At 49.7% G+C, this 17,536-nt stretch overlaps 1 protein-coding gene across 1 annotated transcript; it reads left to right on the top strand.

Moving 5' to 3' along the window:
* Window positions 1–216: 216 nt before the first annotated feature.
* On the top strand, window positions 217–16,759 carry INCENP (inner centromere protein). The gene is made up of 16 exons (XM_074842318.1): window positions 217–353; window positions 446–559; window positions 1,085–1,866; window positions 3,749–3,800; window positions 3,964–3,997; window positions 6,101–6,179; window positions 6,716–6,764; window positions 7,088–7,205; window positions 7,292–7,426; window positions 9,692–9,801; window positions 10,185–10,302; window positions 11,044–11,166; window positions 11,680–11,852; window positions 12,140–12,230; window positions 14,048–14,207; window positions 14,974–16,759. The coding sequence occupies exons 1-16, from the start codon at window positions 217–219 to the stop codon at window positions 15,186–15,188; spliced, it is 2,490 nt and encodes an 829-aa protein (XP_074698419.1). The 3' UTR covers window positions 15,189–16,759.
* Window positions 16,760–17,536: the final 777 nt, after the last annotated feature.

Raw genomic sequence — 17,536 nt, 5'->3', positions numbered from 1 at the left:
GGCAGAGCGGAGCCGATTTTGAGCGCTGTCCCGTGCCGCCTCGCAGCCAATGGGGAGGGCGGGCTGGGCGGAGGCGCGGCGGCGATAGGCTGGCGCGGCCGTGACGTGGGCGGGGCGGAAGGCGGGCGCCAGGTTTGAATTCCAGGCGGGGCGGCGGGGCCGGGCCGGGGGCGCGCGCGCGGGCGGTTGGTCGGGGCTGGGGCGGCTGAGGAGAAAATGGCGGCAGCGGCAGGACCGGCGCAGCTGCCGGTGGTGTGTAACCGGCGGCTGGCGGAGTTCCTGCGGCAAGTGGACGACACCGACCTGGTGTGGCTGAGGGAGATCCGCGAGGAGGCGGCCAGGGTGTTCAGCAGGTACCGACCCCCCCCCCACCACGGTTCCCCTCACCGGGCCGTTACCGGCCGCTCCCCGCGCTGACCCCCCGCCTCTCCCCGTCCCCTCGCAGCCATTACGGCGATGAGCCGCAGCTGATGCCCAAGACGCCGTCGCAGAAGAACCGGCAGCGGAGGAAGCGGCTTTGCGGCCCGCAGGAGGAGAGCCTGGAGCCGGGCAGGAAGCGGTAGGCCCGCCCGTGAGGGGGTGGAGGCCGGGGCGCTGGAACCCGGGAAGTGCCGCTTGGGAGGGGATGGGGCGGCCGAAGGTGCAGCAGGGAGGGTCCCCTCGGCGCCTGGAGGGGGGAGGCGGCTCTTGGGGGGCTGAAAACCTCTGCTGGTGAAAGTCGCGCTAAGATAATGGCCCCCCCTGAGCGCGTCCTTGAGGCCTCCCCTTCGCCCCCGTGTTAAAGGTCCGGCCGGGCGCTCTGCTGAACACTCTGCGGTGCTCATGGGAAGCTCAGTGTTTGTCACTCCCCTCCATTTTATATCGCTGCATTTCTTCATTCTCTATCTATTCTGCTCCAAAATGATTATGTCTGTTAGCTGCTTTCTGTGTTAGCCTCTTTCTGCAGCCCTGTGTCTATTGAGCTCTCAGAGAGGCTCATCCCAGGTGTTTTAACTTTGTTTTTCTGCACATTCCCCTTTGCATGGAAGGACTTTGGTCTATTCCTGAATCCAGTCCCAGTCTGACACACTGTTTCTGTTGTTAGATTATCTAGAAGGAGGAACAGCAGTCTCAAACTGGTAAGCTCTATGCGATACTCTCAACGACTCCAAAATAAAGAAAAGCTGGAAGTAAGCAGGGCTGAGGCCAAAGAACAGTCTCCACCTCAACGCGTGACAAGGTCCCAAGCCGTAACGTCTGCTAAAAGCTCGGAGGTTGTTCCTGAGACCCCCTTGGCCCAGCAAGAAGAAGGGCAGGTTTCCTTAGAGGAAATTGATGTCAGCAGTTGTGTTAGCGCCGAGCTACATCTACAGAAGAGCACACCCGGACCTGCAGAGCAGCTCTCCACCACCATCCTCCTGAGCTCTGATGGTGGCTCTCCCAGGCAGAGCAGGGTTGTCAAATCACCGCCTGGGCCTGCAGCTGCTGAGCTGATGGTTCCTCACACCCCTGAGGCAAGCGATGCAGGGGAAAGTGAGGCTGCAGCGGAGCTGAAGGCAGCAAAGGCAGCTAATACTACAGTCATTTTAAGTGAGGAATCTAGGCTGGAGGAGGGAGATGACTCTGCTCAGGTACAAGAGGGGTTGGACAAGGAGCCACCCCAGCGCATAAGGGACAGCCCAGGGACTCCAAAAGGCTTGAGGCTGAGCCGGCGTTCGGTGCGCAGAAGCCTGATGGGCAAAACTTCCATGACTCGCAGAACCTCCTTGGCAGAGAAATACTCACTGGCCAGCAAGAGGGAAAGTATGATCCGGAAATCTGTCACCAGGGCAATGGCCAAGAGGAAGGCAGCTCGGAAGTCATCCGTGTCCTCCAGTCGTGTGGATGGTAAGTTTGAATGGCACCAGATGGGTTTGCTTTGTGCTTTTTCTGCTCTTTTTGTTGATCCACTACTGAAGGAAAACAGTGTTATGGGGTTAGTGCCTCAACTGGGTGCCACAGCTGATCCTCCTTGGCCAGGCGCCTGCGCTTCAGCGTAGATGTTCTGACTGGCTTTCTGGACACCTACGCAAATAGAGAATCCCAGGTACCTGCTAGTCCGTGGCCTGTGTCTCGGCCTTGTAAATCCTCTGGAGAACAGCCCAAACATCTTCCGAGCTGCGGTGGCAGGTCGCGAGGCGAAGGAGGAGGCTGGCGAGCGGGTTGTGGCTGCTGGCGGCTGCTAAGGAGGGTTTGGGCTCTCACAAAGGCCGTCTTGTTTTCTGGGAAATGAGGTAGCCATCACAAATCCACTGCTCTTTAAACAACATCTGGCTGCTGGTTCTAGAGCTCTTTTGAGAAGGGAATTTTGAGGTTGAACTTTGTAAACTTATTAAAAGTCTTCCAGGCTTTTACAGTTTGCAGTAGAGGCAGGTTTCAGCGAAGGACAAACTGATTTAAATATACTTCAGTGCTACCGCAATGCAGGTGTTGGATGTGGGGCAGGAGAACACAGAGATGGATATAACGTCGTTGGTTTTTCAAGCTGAGGGAAAGTGGCTAGTAAATGTCTCCTCAAATGCAAGAGAACCTCTTCCACGCCACTTGTGTTGAGGAGAGATTGGCTTTTTTGCACAGCATGCTCTTTTGTTTGAAGGGAGAACTAGTACAGCTGAAATAACAGCATGTTAGTCTGCAGTGTTGTAGTTTGGTGGGGTTTGTGCTGTATAAACTGGCTTTTCTTGAAGAGTTGCCCTCTTTGCTGTAGAAGGTTATTCCTGGACAAGCACTGTAGTATTTTCCATACCAATTTAACTGTTCTGGTTGAATGTTTTTCCAGAACCAGAGCACTGCAGTCCCCAGTCCAGGGTTTCCTGTGCTGGTAACAGGTACTGGGCAGTGCTGTGTAAGTTTTTAAGCACAGCGTTGAGGGCTCCCTCAGTAAAAAATGAAACTGTAGGGAAGTCTTTTCATCTGTAACTTTGAAGAGGCACTGGAGTAGCTTTATCTACCCAGTTTAAATGATTGGTCAGTATTGTCCAGATCTGGATTACTTGGGGGTTTGAGGAAGGCTTTACTTCTTCCCTCTGTGCTATTTGACACAACTGCTCTTCTGCCTAGTCGAAATTTCTGGGTTAAGGAGGGGAACTGTGATGTTTCAGGCAGCTCCAGTTGATCTCGTTAACACTCGAAGTGTGTTAATTGACTGCAGAGTGTGTCTGCCCTGTCCCTGCAGCACTGGCCACGTACAGCGCCCATGCCTGGGCTCCCTTGGCCACACCGGCGTGGAAATAGGGGAGCAGCTGCTCTCTCAGCCTCTGCACTCTGCCCCTGTGTCCCTGCCCAGGCTGAAGCTGCATCACTGCCTTAATTATGAGCAGCAGTTTCCGGCTCTGTGGTACTTAAAAACCGGCTACTGCCGAGCTGGGGGACGCTTGGCGGGAAGCAGCGCTTGTGCTGTAAATAACGCTGCCTCTAACTCCTGCTGGCAGCTGGCTGCGGCCCAGGCTGAGCCCAGACCTGGCTGCTCTTAATGTGAGCTCGTTGAACAGCACTTGGAGCTCATCTATAATTGAGAGCATCTGCTGTCTTACATTAAAGTTGCAGGCAGCATTTCCTCCAGTGCTGCTTGGGGGCACTGAACTGCCTTCGCTCGCAGCAGCAGCACGTGGCAGTACTGACAGGGCAGAGCAAAGGCCTCTGCAGCCGTCTTGGGTAAACCTCACTCCCTCAGAGCCTTGGTCTGCACCTCTTATCTTACAGCTCTGGCATTTTTTTTCTTTTCCTGCAGCCTCCAGCTCTGGAGAGGTGCCAGAGGAAGAAGAAACAGTTGTCAAAATTGGGTAAGATGACTTTAAGATATTATTTTATCCTTAATATCCTGCTTGGAGGATTTTTTTTTTACAGTGATATTCTTGGTATAAAATGCACTGCTTGCAGATAATGAATGGCTTCCCAGTTTCCTTGATGTTATTAAACACGGCTGCCTTTATTTTTTTTTTCTAGGCCTCCTCCTGGATCTTGTACCCCCTCCAAGTTGGTAAGATTTGAGCAGAGATTAGAAGCGTTTCCGTTTGTGTGGACTTGTGAGCAGAAGGTGTTGAACACAACTCTCATTTGTTACTGGGGAATCGGGGAGCTCTGGCCACAGATTGCTGGATTTGGGCAACGGGCTGCTTGGCTAGAGGAGGTGTAGAGCTCTCTGCGTGGTTGTGTGAGCTTGTCCCTACCCTCCCTGGTTCCCATGCACAGACTAGAGAAAGTCTGAGATTGGCGAGTCTGGTTTAATCACAATGTTCCAAAATCGGCAAAACAACAACCAGTAAAGTTTTATTTGGAAGATGACCCAAGGCTTATTTTGGATGCAGGTAGCTATATTCTGTCAGTACAGTGTTACGATCTCAGATGCTTTCAGAGCAAGGCTAGCTTTGACTAGAAAACAGCATTCTTGCTGCTGCTTGGCATAAATATAATTAAATGTAAGTGATGGGTTGACGCATACCAGTGCTGGTGTTCCGAGTCCTGCCGGCTCTTGCTTCTCAGCCTCTTGATAGAGATCAGTTGTGTGAAAATTCAGTCCTGAATCTATACAGATAAATAACCTTCTTATAATTCAGGGAAGTTTTTTCAGTTGTACAGAGTTTGTACACTATTACTACTTCTGTATTTTTAAAGCTTCTTTTGACCTTTTTGTTAGTCCTGCAGATTATTCAAAGCTTGTCAGTTTGTCTCAAGGCAAACACAGAAATTTGTAAATACCATCCAGGTCAAAACATATCCCTCCACAATTCTCACTGCCCTCCTGAGGAAGAAATCCCAGGATTATGTCACTGTTTTGCCCAGAATAATTTTCAGTGAGCTAAGGCTGAGTTAATGGAGTGGAGCTCTGTGCCTCGAGCAGTTCTGTAAACAAGGACAGGCTTACACATGCCTTTATGGCCGCGCTTGTCAGTGGAGCTGCAAAACTCCTTTTTTCTACCGCCTCTGGATTTTTAGCTTGCCTGAGTTACAACTGTAAGAAAGCTTAAAGGGCAAAGGGGGAGAAGAGAGGAATGGACTGCTCTGCAGATCTGCGAGTGGAGGACTTATTTCTGTACCCCGATGGATTTATAAACAGAGGCTGGTCCATGTAGTGTGTGATCTGCCCTGACTCTCACCTCTCGTTCCCCTACTGCTGCTCTGGGAGTGGGACCACTCTTAGCCCAGGTTCCCTCTCCCCATCTGTCTGTCCGTCCAGCAGCACTTTTCTTGGCAAACCAAACATGGTTTGGTTTCTGCCAGAGATTTCCTCTGGGAACTGTGAGCAGCGTGGAGGGTGGTGCTGCAGCAGCCCCCTTGGCCCAGAGAACACCTGTCTGTAGGGGCACACAGGCAGTGCCTCTGCGCGTGTGCTTCCCCAAAGGTCAGATCCTCGCAGCCCTGCTCTCGAATTCGTTAGATCTACATCCTTCTGTCGTGCTACAAGATGCTTCCTGTCCCCAGCCTTAGGGTAAGACCCTACAGAAACATTTGGGGAGGAGAAAGTTTCCATACTTTATTCTCTTCCCATCTCCCCCGTGCCTGCCAGCCTCCACGGGCGCGGGGAGCGGAGTTAACACTGGCCTTGCTAGCGGAGTGCAGACTGCCGGGCTGCTGCCTGCTCTCCAAAGCCATTATCTCAACAATTCCGTGCCAGTGGAAGTGCAAAGGTGGCAAATAACAGCATCCGTAACCAACCCATAAATCAAGGAAATGGGCTGCTTGTCTTTGCTGTCTCCCAGGCTGCCCATTCATCACTGCTCAGTGAAGGGGGTCCAGCAAGCATAAACAGATTCCAACTTGAAACACTTTTGTCCTTAATAGTTTATGAGTTTGTTCTGTTTAAGCAGCCGGTCCCTCATTGCAAATACCCGTGTTCTGGGAACCTCTGTGCTTCTAGTGATGACAGGACACCAGGGAATTTCCCAAGATATGTCCCGAGGTATTTTTCTCAGCTGGAGGTTAGGACTTCCCTCTGAGTACTGGCTCCAATACTTTCTGCCATGTGGTTCTGCATTCCCTGGCAGTATTGCAGTGTCCTTGTCAGAATGATGTCACGATTTGAAACAGTAATTGGCTGTTTCTGTGTGAGAATTGTGCTGAAACCCATTTGCTTTTCCTACAGAATCCCCAAAGCCCGCGAATGTCACTTCGCTCTCGAACCATCAGCAGAAACGAACAGCCAGAGGAGCCAAGCAACAATGGTAACTTCCAGAGGGGTTTTGTGGCAAAATTTTAAAAAGTCATCGCGTTGTTGGGAGGCTGACTGGGAGGTTTGAGAGACTGGCTAGTTAATTTGAGAGCCCAGTTTGAAAGATTGTTCTAATCTTTGACAAGGGAGGATTTGTTTCAAGAGATCAGCAGTTAGGAGATTCTGTGCTGGAGTCACTTCCCACCCTGGGAAGTGCGTGGCATGAGGACAGAGGGTTCTGGGGGTTGGGGGAGGCCTGGTCCAACCCCCTTCCTGAGCGAGCAGTCGCGGTGTGTCCGCCGAGCACAACGGCGCTGCGTTAGAGCGAGCCGCGTGCTGCAGACCAGGCAGCTTTGCCTTCTTTTCTATTTCTGGATTCGACTGGCGCTGTGTGGCTGCTTGCTGAAGGCAAGAAAGATCCTGCTGCGTGTAATTCATGGCAGGGTTTTTGCTCTTTAGCGAGCTGCTAAATCTGTTGTCTGCTTTCAGAGCTGTGTTGGAAGGGAGTTTTCTTCTGCTAGAGCTGACTGTGTAACTGTTTTCTTTCAGAAAGCAACTCAAATAAGGGGGAGACCCAGGAGCCGCCCCAGAGTGCCAGGTATGTTCGTAGAATCATTCCAGCTGGAAGGTGCCTCTGGAGATCTGTCCTCTGGTTCAAAGCAGGTTCAAGGCTGAAATGTTGTTAAATGGCTTCAGTGTTCTGTGACTGTGAAACTTTTGCAGGAAGCTTTCTCTGCCTCTATAAAAAGAGAATTTAATTTGTATCTTCTATCACATGAGAAATCTGTTACTGGGTAACTACTTGTGCATAGGCAATGAAGTATCTTTTCAGCTAGGAGAGCTTTATGACCTTTTCTTAAACCTGACTTTGAGACCATCGGGAGGGTTTGCCACGTGTGACAGACTGTATTCTTCTGACAGGAGAAAGCCAAGTTACAAGAGAGCTGTGGACGAACGCTATGACCATCAGCAAGCAGAAGATGGAGGGCTTTCTCCTCCGAGAAGACAGACCCCATCCTCCGTCTTTCCAGCCAGCAAAGTAAGATCCTTGTAACCCTGGTGAACTTCACCAAGACCTCTTCTTACTCACGCTCCTGAGGACCGTTTTTGGCATTCCCCTTACAGGTTGTACGTCCTTTCAAAACGTTTTTGCACACTGTGCAGAAGAACCAGCTCCTCATGACGCCGAGCTCTGTGGGGAGAAACGGAGTGATAAAATCTTTTATCCGGTACAACACTCCTCTCCAATCGGATCCCAAGGTAAGACGAGACTCTGCTGTATGCAAGTATGTGATGCTCTGGTGAGCGTCTAAGTTAAAGCACAGATGGAAAAGAAACTTTTCAACCCATAGTAAACTAAGAAGTAAATTTAAGCTGTTTACACTGACATAAATTAAATAAAACTGTGATTAGTCAGCTTCCTAAAGAGTTCTAATTTGGACCCTAAGCTTTATTACTGTAGCATTCCCCTGTGGTATTAGCAAGTAACAGTTGGGAATGAAAACTGGGAACTGAAAATCAAGAGGATTTTGAATGCTGCAGTTGAGGTGTATGTGTAACTGAGGTCTGCACATCCAAAGTCTCCATTCTGGGATCTTTCTAGTGAGTGAGATCTGAGCTTAAATCCAAGCTTCTGATGTTCTGAGGTTTTTCAGATCTTTGAAGCAGGAAGAACCATGAGCCTGCCTTGAATAGGAGACCGCTGGTTCAGTGAGATGAGTGTGCCGGAGCCCAGATCTAACGGGCATCGCTATCAGGGGGTGTGATGGTGGCACACAGCAGACAAACACCACAGCTCTGCTGTGTGCGGGGTTGCTTCTGCCCAGGGCAAACCCCAGCGAAGTTCCAGTGTCACAGCGGTAAGCCCCTGTACCCCAGACAGTACTTTGGGCAGATGGGATGTGAGATCTGCTTCTAGATTTCCAAAGGCAGTTGGTTTTCCCTGTGTTCTGCTTACACAGGAGAGTTTGGTCATAAATCATGATCATTTAATTACATTGGCTGGACTTGCAGCAGGAATACTACCCATATCCCTGCTGGGCAACCCTCGCTCCTACTTCATTGGCATTTAGATTTGGGCAGCCCTCAATTCTACCTCATCGGCATTTAGATTTGGTGTTTGGCTCGGAGGAGTCCATGCTCGAGGAAAAGCTGGTTCCCATCAGCATCTGCAGGTCCCGTGCCGGAGTCGTGCTGCGACATGAGGGCGCAGTAGCTTCATGAGGCACCCAGGGACACGCTGGGAGCTGGTGTGTGAGCACAGGCTGCTCACACTTGGGAAACCCAGCAATGTGCCTGCAGAATACAGTAGTTCTAGGGCTTGTTTTCACTTGCAGGAGAGCTGGGCAGGGAGAGGAAGGCATACTGCAGAAACTGTTTTTCCTGCATCTAGCTTATATCCAGCAACCTTGTATCAGAACTTTTGTATAGCTTAAAGCTGTCACGGTTGTGATGTGTAGGGAGTCTTGCTGTGCTCTGAGTTGGTCTGTCGTTGGGGAGCAGTGAAGGCCTCGAGCTTCAGTCTCACTGGAGTTCCTGCTGACATTAGTGCCTGTGTTGGCAAAGGAGCTGGTATGATGAGAAGTGTTCTGGCTCATGCATCCTTTGTCGCTGTCAGTTCACTGAATGTTATATTTTAGGTCTCATTTCAGTGTGGCCCACTTCCCCTCAGGACTTTTTCTGTGTGGAGCCTGACATAACTAAATAGCACCAGCGCAATAAGATAGAATCGTTAGTTTTAAATTAGCCAGTTTGGATACTAATAACACCAGTCATGTACAACGTGGGGCCCAGCGTAAGGTTATCACTTCACTATTTCACCATGCTTATCAATGGGTTTGTCCCGAGACCAGGCCTGTCACAATTAGGCATCTGCAGTATCAAATCTGGCATTAAATTAGTTTGTCTTAACCTGTTTGCTGTGGTGGCTGGAGCTTGCTCTCCTCATTGTCAGTGTGCTCAGACCGAGTTAGCTGGGCGGGTTAGAGAGGCGCCCGCGTTTGCGTGATGTGTGGGGCTGCCTGGGCCTGAGACAGGCCGTAAGCGCTCGGGCTGGACGGGGGTGGTTTGCCCTGAGCTGGAGCTACGCGGGAAGCGGAGGTGCCGGCGGGAGCTCTGAGGAGCAGCGAGGTGTCTCCTGGAGCACCATCTGTCCCCGCTCTCACCGCAGGAAGTCGGTATCATGCCGAGCATTAGCGCTGCTTTTTTGGTTCTTTTTACCAACGTAAATCATGGTGCTGTCCACCCGCCATCTCTGCAGAACCTGCCTGGGCTTCAGGAGCTGATGCTTCTGTTTCAACTTCCCAGCTTCTTCTCTTGCTCTCTAAGATTAACACCACTGCCTCGTTTTTCATCACATTCCTTCCCAAACATCTGTGACCATGTCACAGGTGGCCCAAGCTTGTTACCGTCCCCTGGTGCTGGCTGCAGTTCCCTGGTGTTCCTCTGTGCCGCCCTTAACGTGAGCAGGTCGAGGGAGAAGGAAGCCCTGATAGGTGGATACAATCACATTTCAATCCACTTCAGGAAAAGGAGAGACAGAAGCTAGAGACTCTGAGGAAAAAGCAAGAAGCCGAACACTTGAGAAAACAAAAACTGGAGGAAGAAAAGAAACGGCGATTAGAAGAGGCAAAGCTGTGAGTATATGCTTTCTGCCCTGCCTAGCCTGTGTGCTCTGCACCTCTAGGTCCCTGTGGCTGGGTCTTTTATCTTGCAGAGTCCATACACGCAGCAAAAATCCCTGTCTGCTGGCTCTCACACCACAAAGCCAGTATTTGTTCTCGTAGTATCTATCTAGAATGCAAATAAAAGGTAACTCACCTAGCTGAGTGCTTCTTCAGCTTTTCGTCTTAAGTCCTCTGTCTCAGATGGAGCTTAAAAAAATTGCTGATGTTTAAATGAATGGTGTATTTTCTTCATTGAATTTCATGGTGCCCAGGAGCTGTGTCTGGCTTTGTATTTGAGTTGTAAGGAATCCTCTGCCTGGACTGCAATGACCAGGTTGGGCTGTGTCCTACAGGAAGCGTGAGGAGCGTCTGCGCAAAGTGTTGCAAGCTCGGGAGCGGGCAGAGCAGATAGAGGAAGAGAGGAAAAGGCGCATTGAGCAGAAGATAGCTCTGTTTGAGAAGACCGAGAAGGTAAGGCCCGATATACCTGTGGAGTTTGTCTGGGAGAATAAATAATCTGTTGAGGTGGATGATGCCACATGAGTGTGCCTTGCAGAAAGACAGGGGCTGAAATTTAGAGAGTGAACTGGAGAACGGTTGAATAAAGATCCTTCCAGAAACTTGCCGATTCTGAGTGACCGCCTTTCTCTTGGTTACAGAAAATGGCAGATAAACCCCTTATTTCCCAGAATTATGAATCTAAATGGGCTTTATTAGGGCTCTGTCAGATGGGAGAAGAACTTCGAGCAGATAAAGCCAGCCTAATGGCCCTGAGGCTTTATCTACTCGAAGCTGTTCTCCCATCTGACTGATGGATGAAGAGGTGAAAATAAATGTACTTCCTCCAGACCCTTTCTTGTATCTGATTCTTTGGGATGATTTGCACATGTGACCACAGCAATCATTTGTCTGCTTTAATCATCTCCATCTGATTTTCTTATTTCATGGTTCTGAGAATATAATCTGATGGTTTTTGTGGTATTAGATGTGTAAAGGCCAGAATAGGATCAGCTCTTCCTGTGGAGATGTGTAAAAGAAGGTAATTTCCTTAAATATTACCTTTTTAAAATAAAGCACTGGCGAAAAAGGACGCTTTTGCCCTGTGAGAGGGAGGGAGCTCTGTGTCTTTGAGACTTACTCTAGGATATTTCACGTGCAGAGCACTGTCCCACCTGAGACGTGGGTATCCAGCTAGCTATGCCTGTGCCGTAGGTGCGGGAAGAAAGGCTGGCAGAAGAGAAGATCAAAAAGAAAGCAGCTGCCAAGAAAATGGAAGAAGCAGAGGCCCGGCGCAGGCACGAAGAAGAGGCCAGAAAACAAAAAGCACTGCAGCAGGTCTGTGCTGGAGCCCATCCTCTTACCCTGAGTGCATTTAGAGTGGCCGCGCTTTGCTGCTCTTTGTAAGTGAGGAGCCCGTGGGAGTGCTGACACGAGCCAGCCCAGCCAGGATCGGTGTGGCGGGAGGCTTTATCTTTGAAGCTCTCCTCAGTGTGGTGCTTCCTGTGTCCTCTTGCAATACGCTGCCAGCTCTTGGTGATTGTGACCCACAGTTCTTCTGTGGTGCTGGACAGATTCTTACTTACAACTGTAATCTGTGCGTTGGCAAGTCCTAAACATCAGTTAAACCTGTCCCTTGGAGATCCAGAGCCCTTTGGGTACCGTGTGGGCAGGGAGGGGCCGGCGTTGAGGTGGCTGGAGGTGAGGCACCGGGACTGCAGCCCGGAGCTGCTCCCCTGCTCTGGCGGGAGGTGCCAGGGACTGGGGTCAGATGGGGCCTTTCTGCTCCTTGACTCTGGAGCCTGTTCTGGTTCGGTGTAAGGGGAGTAACTGCCTTGTTGGGCTTACCAGGAGGAGGAGGAACGTCGGCACAAAGAGCTAATGCAGAAGAGGAAGGAAGAGGAGCAGGAACGTGCCAGGAAGATTGCGGAGCAGAGACAGGCAGAGCAGGAGAGAGAGAAGCAGCTGGCTGCAGAGAGAGAGCTGGAGAGGAAGAAGGAACAGGAGAGAATCCAGGCAGAAAGGTAAGACAATATCCAATTTATGTAGTAAATTCTGTGTGGGACTTTGAAGAGAAGCGGGAGCAGAGGGCACTAGTGAAAGGCTCAAGCAGTGAAGAGCTACTTTGTGCTGTCAGCACGACTCGACTGTTGTGGGTACTAAGCTGCTGAGGAGAAATCCTGGGCTCGGTGAGGTGGGAGTGTGGTGGGGAGTGCCCTGAAAGGCTGTGAGAGAGGGGGGGCTGTGGCAGGTGCTGGATGGGGGTACCCTGGTGGATTTGAGAGTACCGGTCTGTTGCTTTGGTTCTCAGGCTCCGCGAGCAGCAGGAGAAGGCCGCTTGCCCACAGAAGGACGCGCTGGCTGCTAAAGAACAGCTCCCCAAGGAGATGGGGAAGACAGACGTACGTATGCGCTGCTTGCAGCTGGTGGGGCCAGCTTCGGGAGCCGTTCCTGTTGGGAGCGACTGAGCGGGTGGGGTTATTTCACTTGCTTTTAGACGCCGGCTGTTTGGGTCAGCACCTCTTGGTATCCTCTACGTTCAGTAGGAAGAACTGAGCATTTGCAGGGTGAGATTCTTGTGACCTGTGTGGGATGGTTACTGTACAGTGGGACGACTTGGCCTCTAAAAAGACGGTTCTTAGTGTAAGAAGAGGCTGAGATCAGTAGCACAGGCTTTTCCAGTCAGATGGTTGGCTGGTTTCTGATGTTTCTATCCTGAAGATAAAGTCAGTAGCAAGCTTTTCAAAGCATGAGGTCATTGCATTTGTAGAGAAAGGCAACTAATGCACTTAAATGGGAAGGTCGATTTGTGCCACTGCGAGGAAAGCTCGAACTGCTGCATTTGTTCACTGTCTGCACTGTGCTCAGTGCTCTTTAGCATCACAGGCAACGAACACTTGCAGTTAGATGCTCAGATTTTTTTGCATATCAAAAGTGGATCCCTGCATTAACAGCGTAGTTTAGTTCATGAGATTAATTCCTGTGTGATGTCGGCTTGCCAGCAGGAGCAGAGGCTAGCAGAGATGAAGAGGCAGGAGCAAGAACAGAAGAAACTGCCAGAGGAACAAAAGGTTAAAGATATAGCCCAAACCCAGCACCTAGAAAACAAAGAGGTAATTCTGCTCTCTCTGGTGAAACTTTAAGGGATGACATCAGAGAATGCCGATTCCAGCAATGACGTGCTGTTACAATGGGCAGTTTTACCCTCTGCTTTTTATGTTCCCTTTCAATGATGAAGGGATTCTGTAAACTTTTCCTGTTATTGGAGGTTGACTCCTGGTGGAATGACCTGGGGAGTGGAAAGGAGGGAAGGGAAGCAGAAGGTGTTTGCCAGGGTTTCCTCGCCAGGGAAAGGCAGCGGCTGTTGGAGTTGCTTTGCCTTTCTGAGCTCCTCTTTAAATCCTGGATTAACCTCCCGGGCAGGAGCGATGCTGAAATAGTGTTATTTAAGTTCAAAGTTGGGAGCAGCCACGGGATGGCAGCAGAGCCTGTGTAATGGTTTTGTGTTGGGGCCTCGCTGCTGACGAACTTGAGGAAAACGTGCAGGTCAATGAACATTGAAAACAAATGTATGGACCTTTATCTCCTTGCAGAGCTATATATTTTAATCTTTAAATGCAAGAACAGTGAAATATGAGTTAATGGACGCAAGCCATGAAGGCAGCCTTATGGGGAAGAAAAACTTTCCAACTCTAGAGAGATGTTTCATGGAAGGGGAAATTTTCAGTTCCCAGTTTTTCTTTGTCACTTGCATTTCTCAGTCATGCTGTTCCCATAAAAATTACAGTAGCTTGTCCTGAGCTGTTGTGTGTGTGTTCTCGACGTGGTAATAAGCAGTTTAATATTGTTAAACAAGCCCAGAAGTTTGGCTGTAGAGTATTTAAAGCACATTGCTCCAGCTTTGAGGACGTAACAACTGCATTTAAGCCTTGCTTGAATCAGAGGGAACTGCTGCATGTGTGTTAGATGCATCTATTGCTGGCTTGTTCGTGTCGTACATAGCCAATTAAGCAGCATAATTAAACAGGAGGAGGCAGTGCAAAGTCAGAATTGTGTCAAAACTTTAGAACTTGAGACAAGTTCTTGGGTCAAAACTTTGGAACTGCCAAAGTTGAGGCTTTGCAGCCGTGCGGTGAAGCGAGGGGTGAATGTTGGGGCATTCCGGCCACTGGGCCTCTGGCTGCTGCGCCTGACACCTGCCGGTACCTTTGTCTTCTAGAACTCGCCTGCCTGCAGCTCATACCAGATGACTCCCCAGGCCCCAAAAGTTCCCAAGCCCGCCCTGACAAATCCAAACAACTACGGGCTGGATCTGAACAGCGATGACTCTACGGATGACGAAAGCCAGCCTCGCAAGCCTATCCCTGCCTGGGCCACCGGTACGTGTCAGCAGGCCCATGTCTGGCCTGAGAGCCCCCAGCACACCCTGCTGCAGCTTTGCTCCAACCCATAGTCAGACCTGGTGTAAGATTTTGCCCAGTTCCTACTACTAAAAGTACTGGTCTCCTCCAGCCACGCTGCTGTGCCGAGTCATAGGCTCCTCTACCACTTGGGGATCTTCTTGTGACAATATTGGGGAGAAAATATGCTTTTAACTGCTTTAATGGATCTGCTAGGGTCATTTTGCTAGTGTAAAAGGAATGATTATGAACTAGTGCCTTGAGCCTGCTTGACACTGATTTGCCTTTAAAAAGCAAAGTAATGCCAGATGTCATGGGCCGGGTTTCAGACCGGCAGCTGTTCTGGTTCTGAAATGCTCAGTTCCATGATTTCATATTCCACCTACCCCCGAGGAGCTAAAAAGTTGTGGGGAAACTAACAGGCTGCAGGAAGAAAAGCTGAGACACCTTGACTCTTGCAAACTTACTCCAGTTCCTGGCCAGAATTCAGTACATGCAATATTTGCGCTCCAAGCGATCTGTAGCGAATCTTTAGGCTTAACCAAGGTGCTTTAAACCACCAAACCCTGCAGGATTTCTCCCATTTACGATCTCAGTGGGTTTAGAGATGAGGAGAGCCGGGACACACTGTGTACAAACAGTCTCTTCAATTTCAAATTGAATATCAATTCAATGAAATTCAAAATCAAAACCAGCAATTTCAATTAAAAAAAATTAATGCCAATTTAATCTCTTGTTTTTCCAGGGAATCTGCTTAGCCAAGCTGTAACCCACCAGTACTACAACCCTCCCAACGTTGACGCGCTCTTCGGGGTGATCGCAAGCCCCAAGCTGGAGGACATCTTTTACAAGAGCAAGCCGCGCTACTTCAAGCGCACGAGCTCTGCGGTGTGGAACTCGCCGCCCTTCCCTGGCACCAGGCCGGCGCTCGCTCTGCCCTACACCCTCAAGAAGTACTGAGGTGGGCAGAGGCTCTTTCTTGCAGAGCAGGGGGTGTGCGCTTCTGTCTCTAGGTGAGAAAAGAGTTGTTCAGTATCCGTAAATCTTTAGGTATTAGCGTGGAATAAATGTCAGCTCTTACTGGGCCTCTTGCATTTTCTGTTTTCAGGGCTTATTTTCTCCCTGTTAGGCAAAACAGGAAGCTTTTGGGAGATACCGCCTCAGAACGATGCATTTCCTTTTACCGTAGCTTTAAGCTGGCAAAGATTCAGACCTCTAGGTTGGGAGAGTGCATCCCTGAAAGCTGTATGACCCTCCCCTCCCCAGGCAGGGCTGGGAGCTGTCCGTCTGTCTGTCCGTGGCCGAAGCCAGAGGACTTGTAGCGCTGAGGCCACTGCGTGTGTCACGGTCAGACCCGAACGGGCGCCACTGGCGTTCCCCAGGAGTCCGAGATCAGTGCGGGGGGTCTTTGTCATCTCCTCAAATCGCAAAGGGGCTTCACTGTTCCATTTTTCAGCAACACGCTTTATGCCAACGCCTGGTGCCGTTGTGTGCGTGAGCTGCGGTGATGCTGATGGTGCTGCAGCTCCAGCTGAAAAACAAATTTTATCGACCTTTCTTCAGGTGCTGGAGAGAGGGAGGTGACCTTGGGTGTAACCCTATCTCCAGGAATACCCAGAGGAGTGGAAGGCAGCTTTGGTCTAGGCTTTAAGAGAAATTGTACAAAGGTTCTGGTAGAATTTTGTCTCTCTAATTTAAATTCCATGGCTGTGGCATCGACTGGACTGGACTTTTCTCCCCTTGGCCGTTTCCTTTGTTCAGCATCAAAGCTGGTTTGATTTCTAGGCCTGTTTCGCACTACACATTCTGTAAGACAGTGTCAAATGTGCTGTTACCAAAACAGTTCCCTCTGAACAGCAAAATATCGGCTTAGAATTTCATTTCCAAGAGCACTTGATGTTTTAGACATTCTTTCCACACCAGACTCGTAAATGGCACAGACACTTGTTTTCTCTGACAGGCTCCTGTATGGCGAGAGGTCTCAGTAGGACAGTACTTACTGGAAGATTTTAAGGGAAACAGTTACTTTTGTTTCTGTAGGTTGCTGTGGAAGTCTGGCTTCTGCAAATTAGACACCCCCCATGGTTCTTACCTCAGGTTCATCTTTCCTTGCGGCTTGATTTGTTTTAAAGTCGGGTGAGCGTTTCGTGGCTGCGATTCCAGTAAGCAAGAGACTGAAAAGCATGTTTGTGTACACACAACTCGGTCCTTCGAAATCACTGTACGGAGATTCTGCAGCACGGGAGGAGGCTTCGACCTTTCCTCGTGCTGTAGTTCATGAACTGTTTGCAAGCGAATGGCTTTACAGTGATGTGGGGTTTTATATTTAAATACATAACTGCTAGATGCTCTGCTTTGGTCCGTGTTTGTATCTGCGAGGGGACTGTGCTTTGATAGACGCTCTGTAGATTGAGTTTTGTATCTTAGGGTGAATGTAACCTTTTTGTAAGAAAGCTTGCTGAAATGGGAAAAAACTTTAAAGTTGATTGCTATTTGAATGTCTGAATTTGATAAAAGTGAGTTAAATCATCTCCTCTGGTCTCTTCTTACGGATTCATCATAGCTTTTGATTAGACAAATCTACGGTATTTTGGGATGTGTCCTTTTGAGTTGCTTTTTGCACTGTTTCCTTAAGACAGGAATGTTCTGTTGAGGAAGAACTTCGTAACTCCCGCGGAAAATATCTGTGTTTGGCAACCCTGCAGAATTTGCTGACTAGTTTTTCTTCCTTCTGTTTCTGGAAATGGGAAGAGGGACAGTCTGGCATGATGATATGTTGCTGAGGAATACATGACCTGAATTCATCTTGAAGGAACCCTACATCCCTGTAATTCACTACTTGTACAAGTCTAGAAAATACTCGGACTTGCCACCAGCAGGTGGCGCGAGAACTTCAGTCACAGCACAACTGCAGCACTGGCATTTAAAAACACACAAACAAAAAACCACAAGTAGAAATCCCAGGGAATTACAACCTCAAGATTTTAAGAAAGACATTTTCACTCCTGATTCAGGTATTTCTCCTGTTACTCTGCCTGCCCAGCAGCCTCTCCCCAGCCTCTCCCACCTGTTTCTGGTCAGGCTGGACTCCCAGTTCACGCTGCCCCCGCCACAGGTCCTGCCCCAGATGAGTCTCCTGCCCAGGGGCAGCTTTTCAGAGCCTTTCCTCCAGGTTTGGTTTCAGGTGGGATCCCAATCCTCTTTGGGTCCAGAGGTGCTGGAAATCTAGCAAGAAAAGCAAGTTTCAAGTAAATAGGACTATTAAAAATCACTTTCAAGCACCCAATGAGAGCTTGCCATCCCAGCCA

This window comes from Strix aluco, chromosome 16 (genome assembly GCF_031877795.1).
Source record: "Strix aluco isolate bStrAlu1 chromosome 16, bStrAlu1.hap1, whole genome shotgun sequence".
NCBI classification, from domain to species: domain Eukaryota; kingdom Metazoa; phylum Chordata; class Aves; order Strigiformes; family Strigidae; genus Strix; species Strix aluco.
The sequence above is the reverse complement of the archived record's forward strand: the minus strand, read 5'-3'. Positions and strand labels throughout refer to the sequence as shown.

Excerpts from the sequence above, each read along its gene's own strand:
- INCENP (XM_074842318.1), top strand. The coding sequence starts at position 217 with ATGGCGGCAGCGGCAGGACCGGCGCAGCTGCCGGTGGTGTGTAACCGG. Across the intron at positions 3,998-6,100 it reads CTTGTACCCCCTCCAAGTTG|AATCCCCAAAGCCCGCGAAT; the intron begins GTAAGATTTGAG and ends CTTTTCCTACAG. Across the intron at positions 7,206-7,291 it reads CCGTCTTTCCAGCCAGCAAA|GTTGTACGTCCTTTCAAAAC; the intron begins GTAAGATCCTTG and ends TTCCCCTTACAG.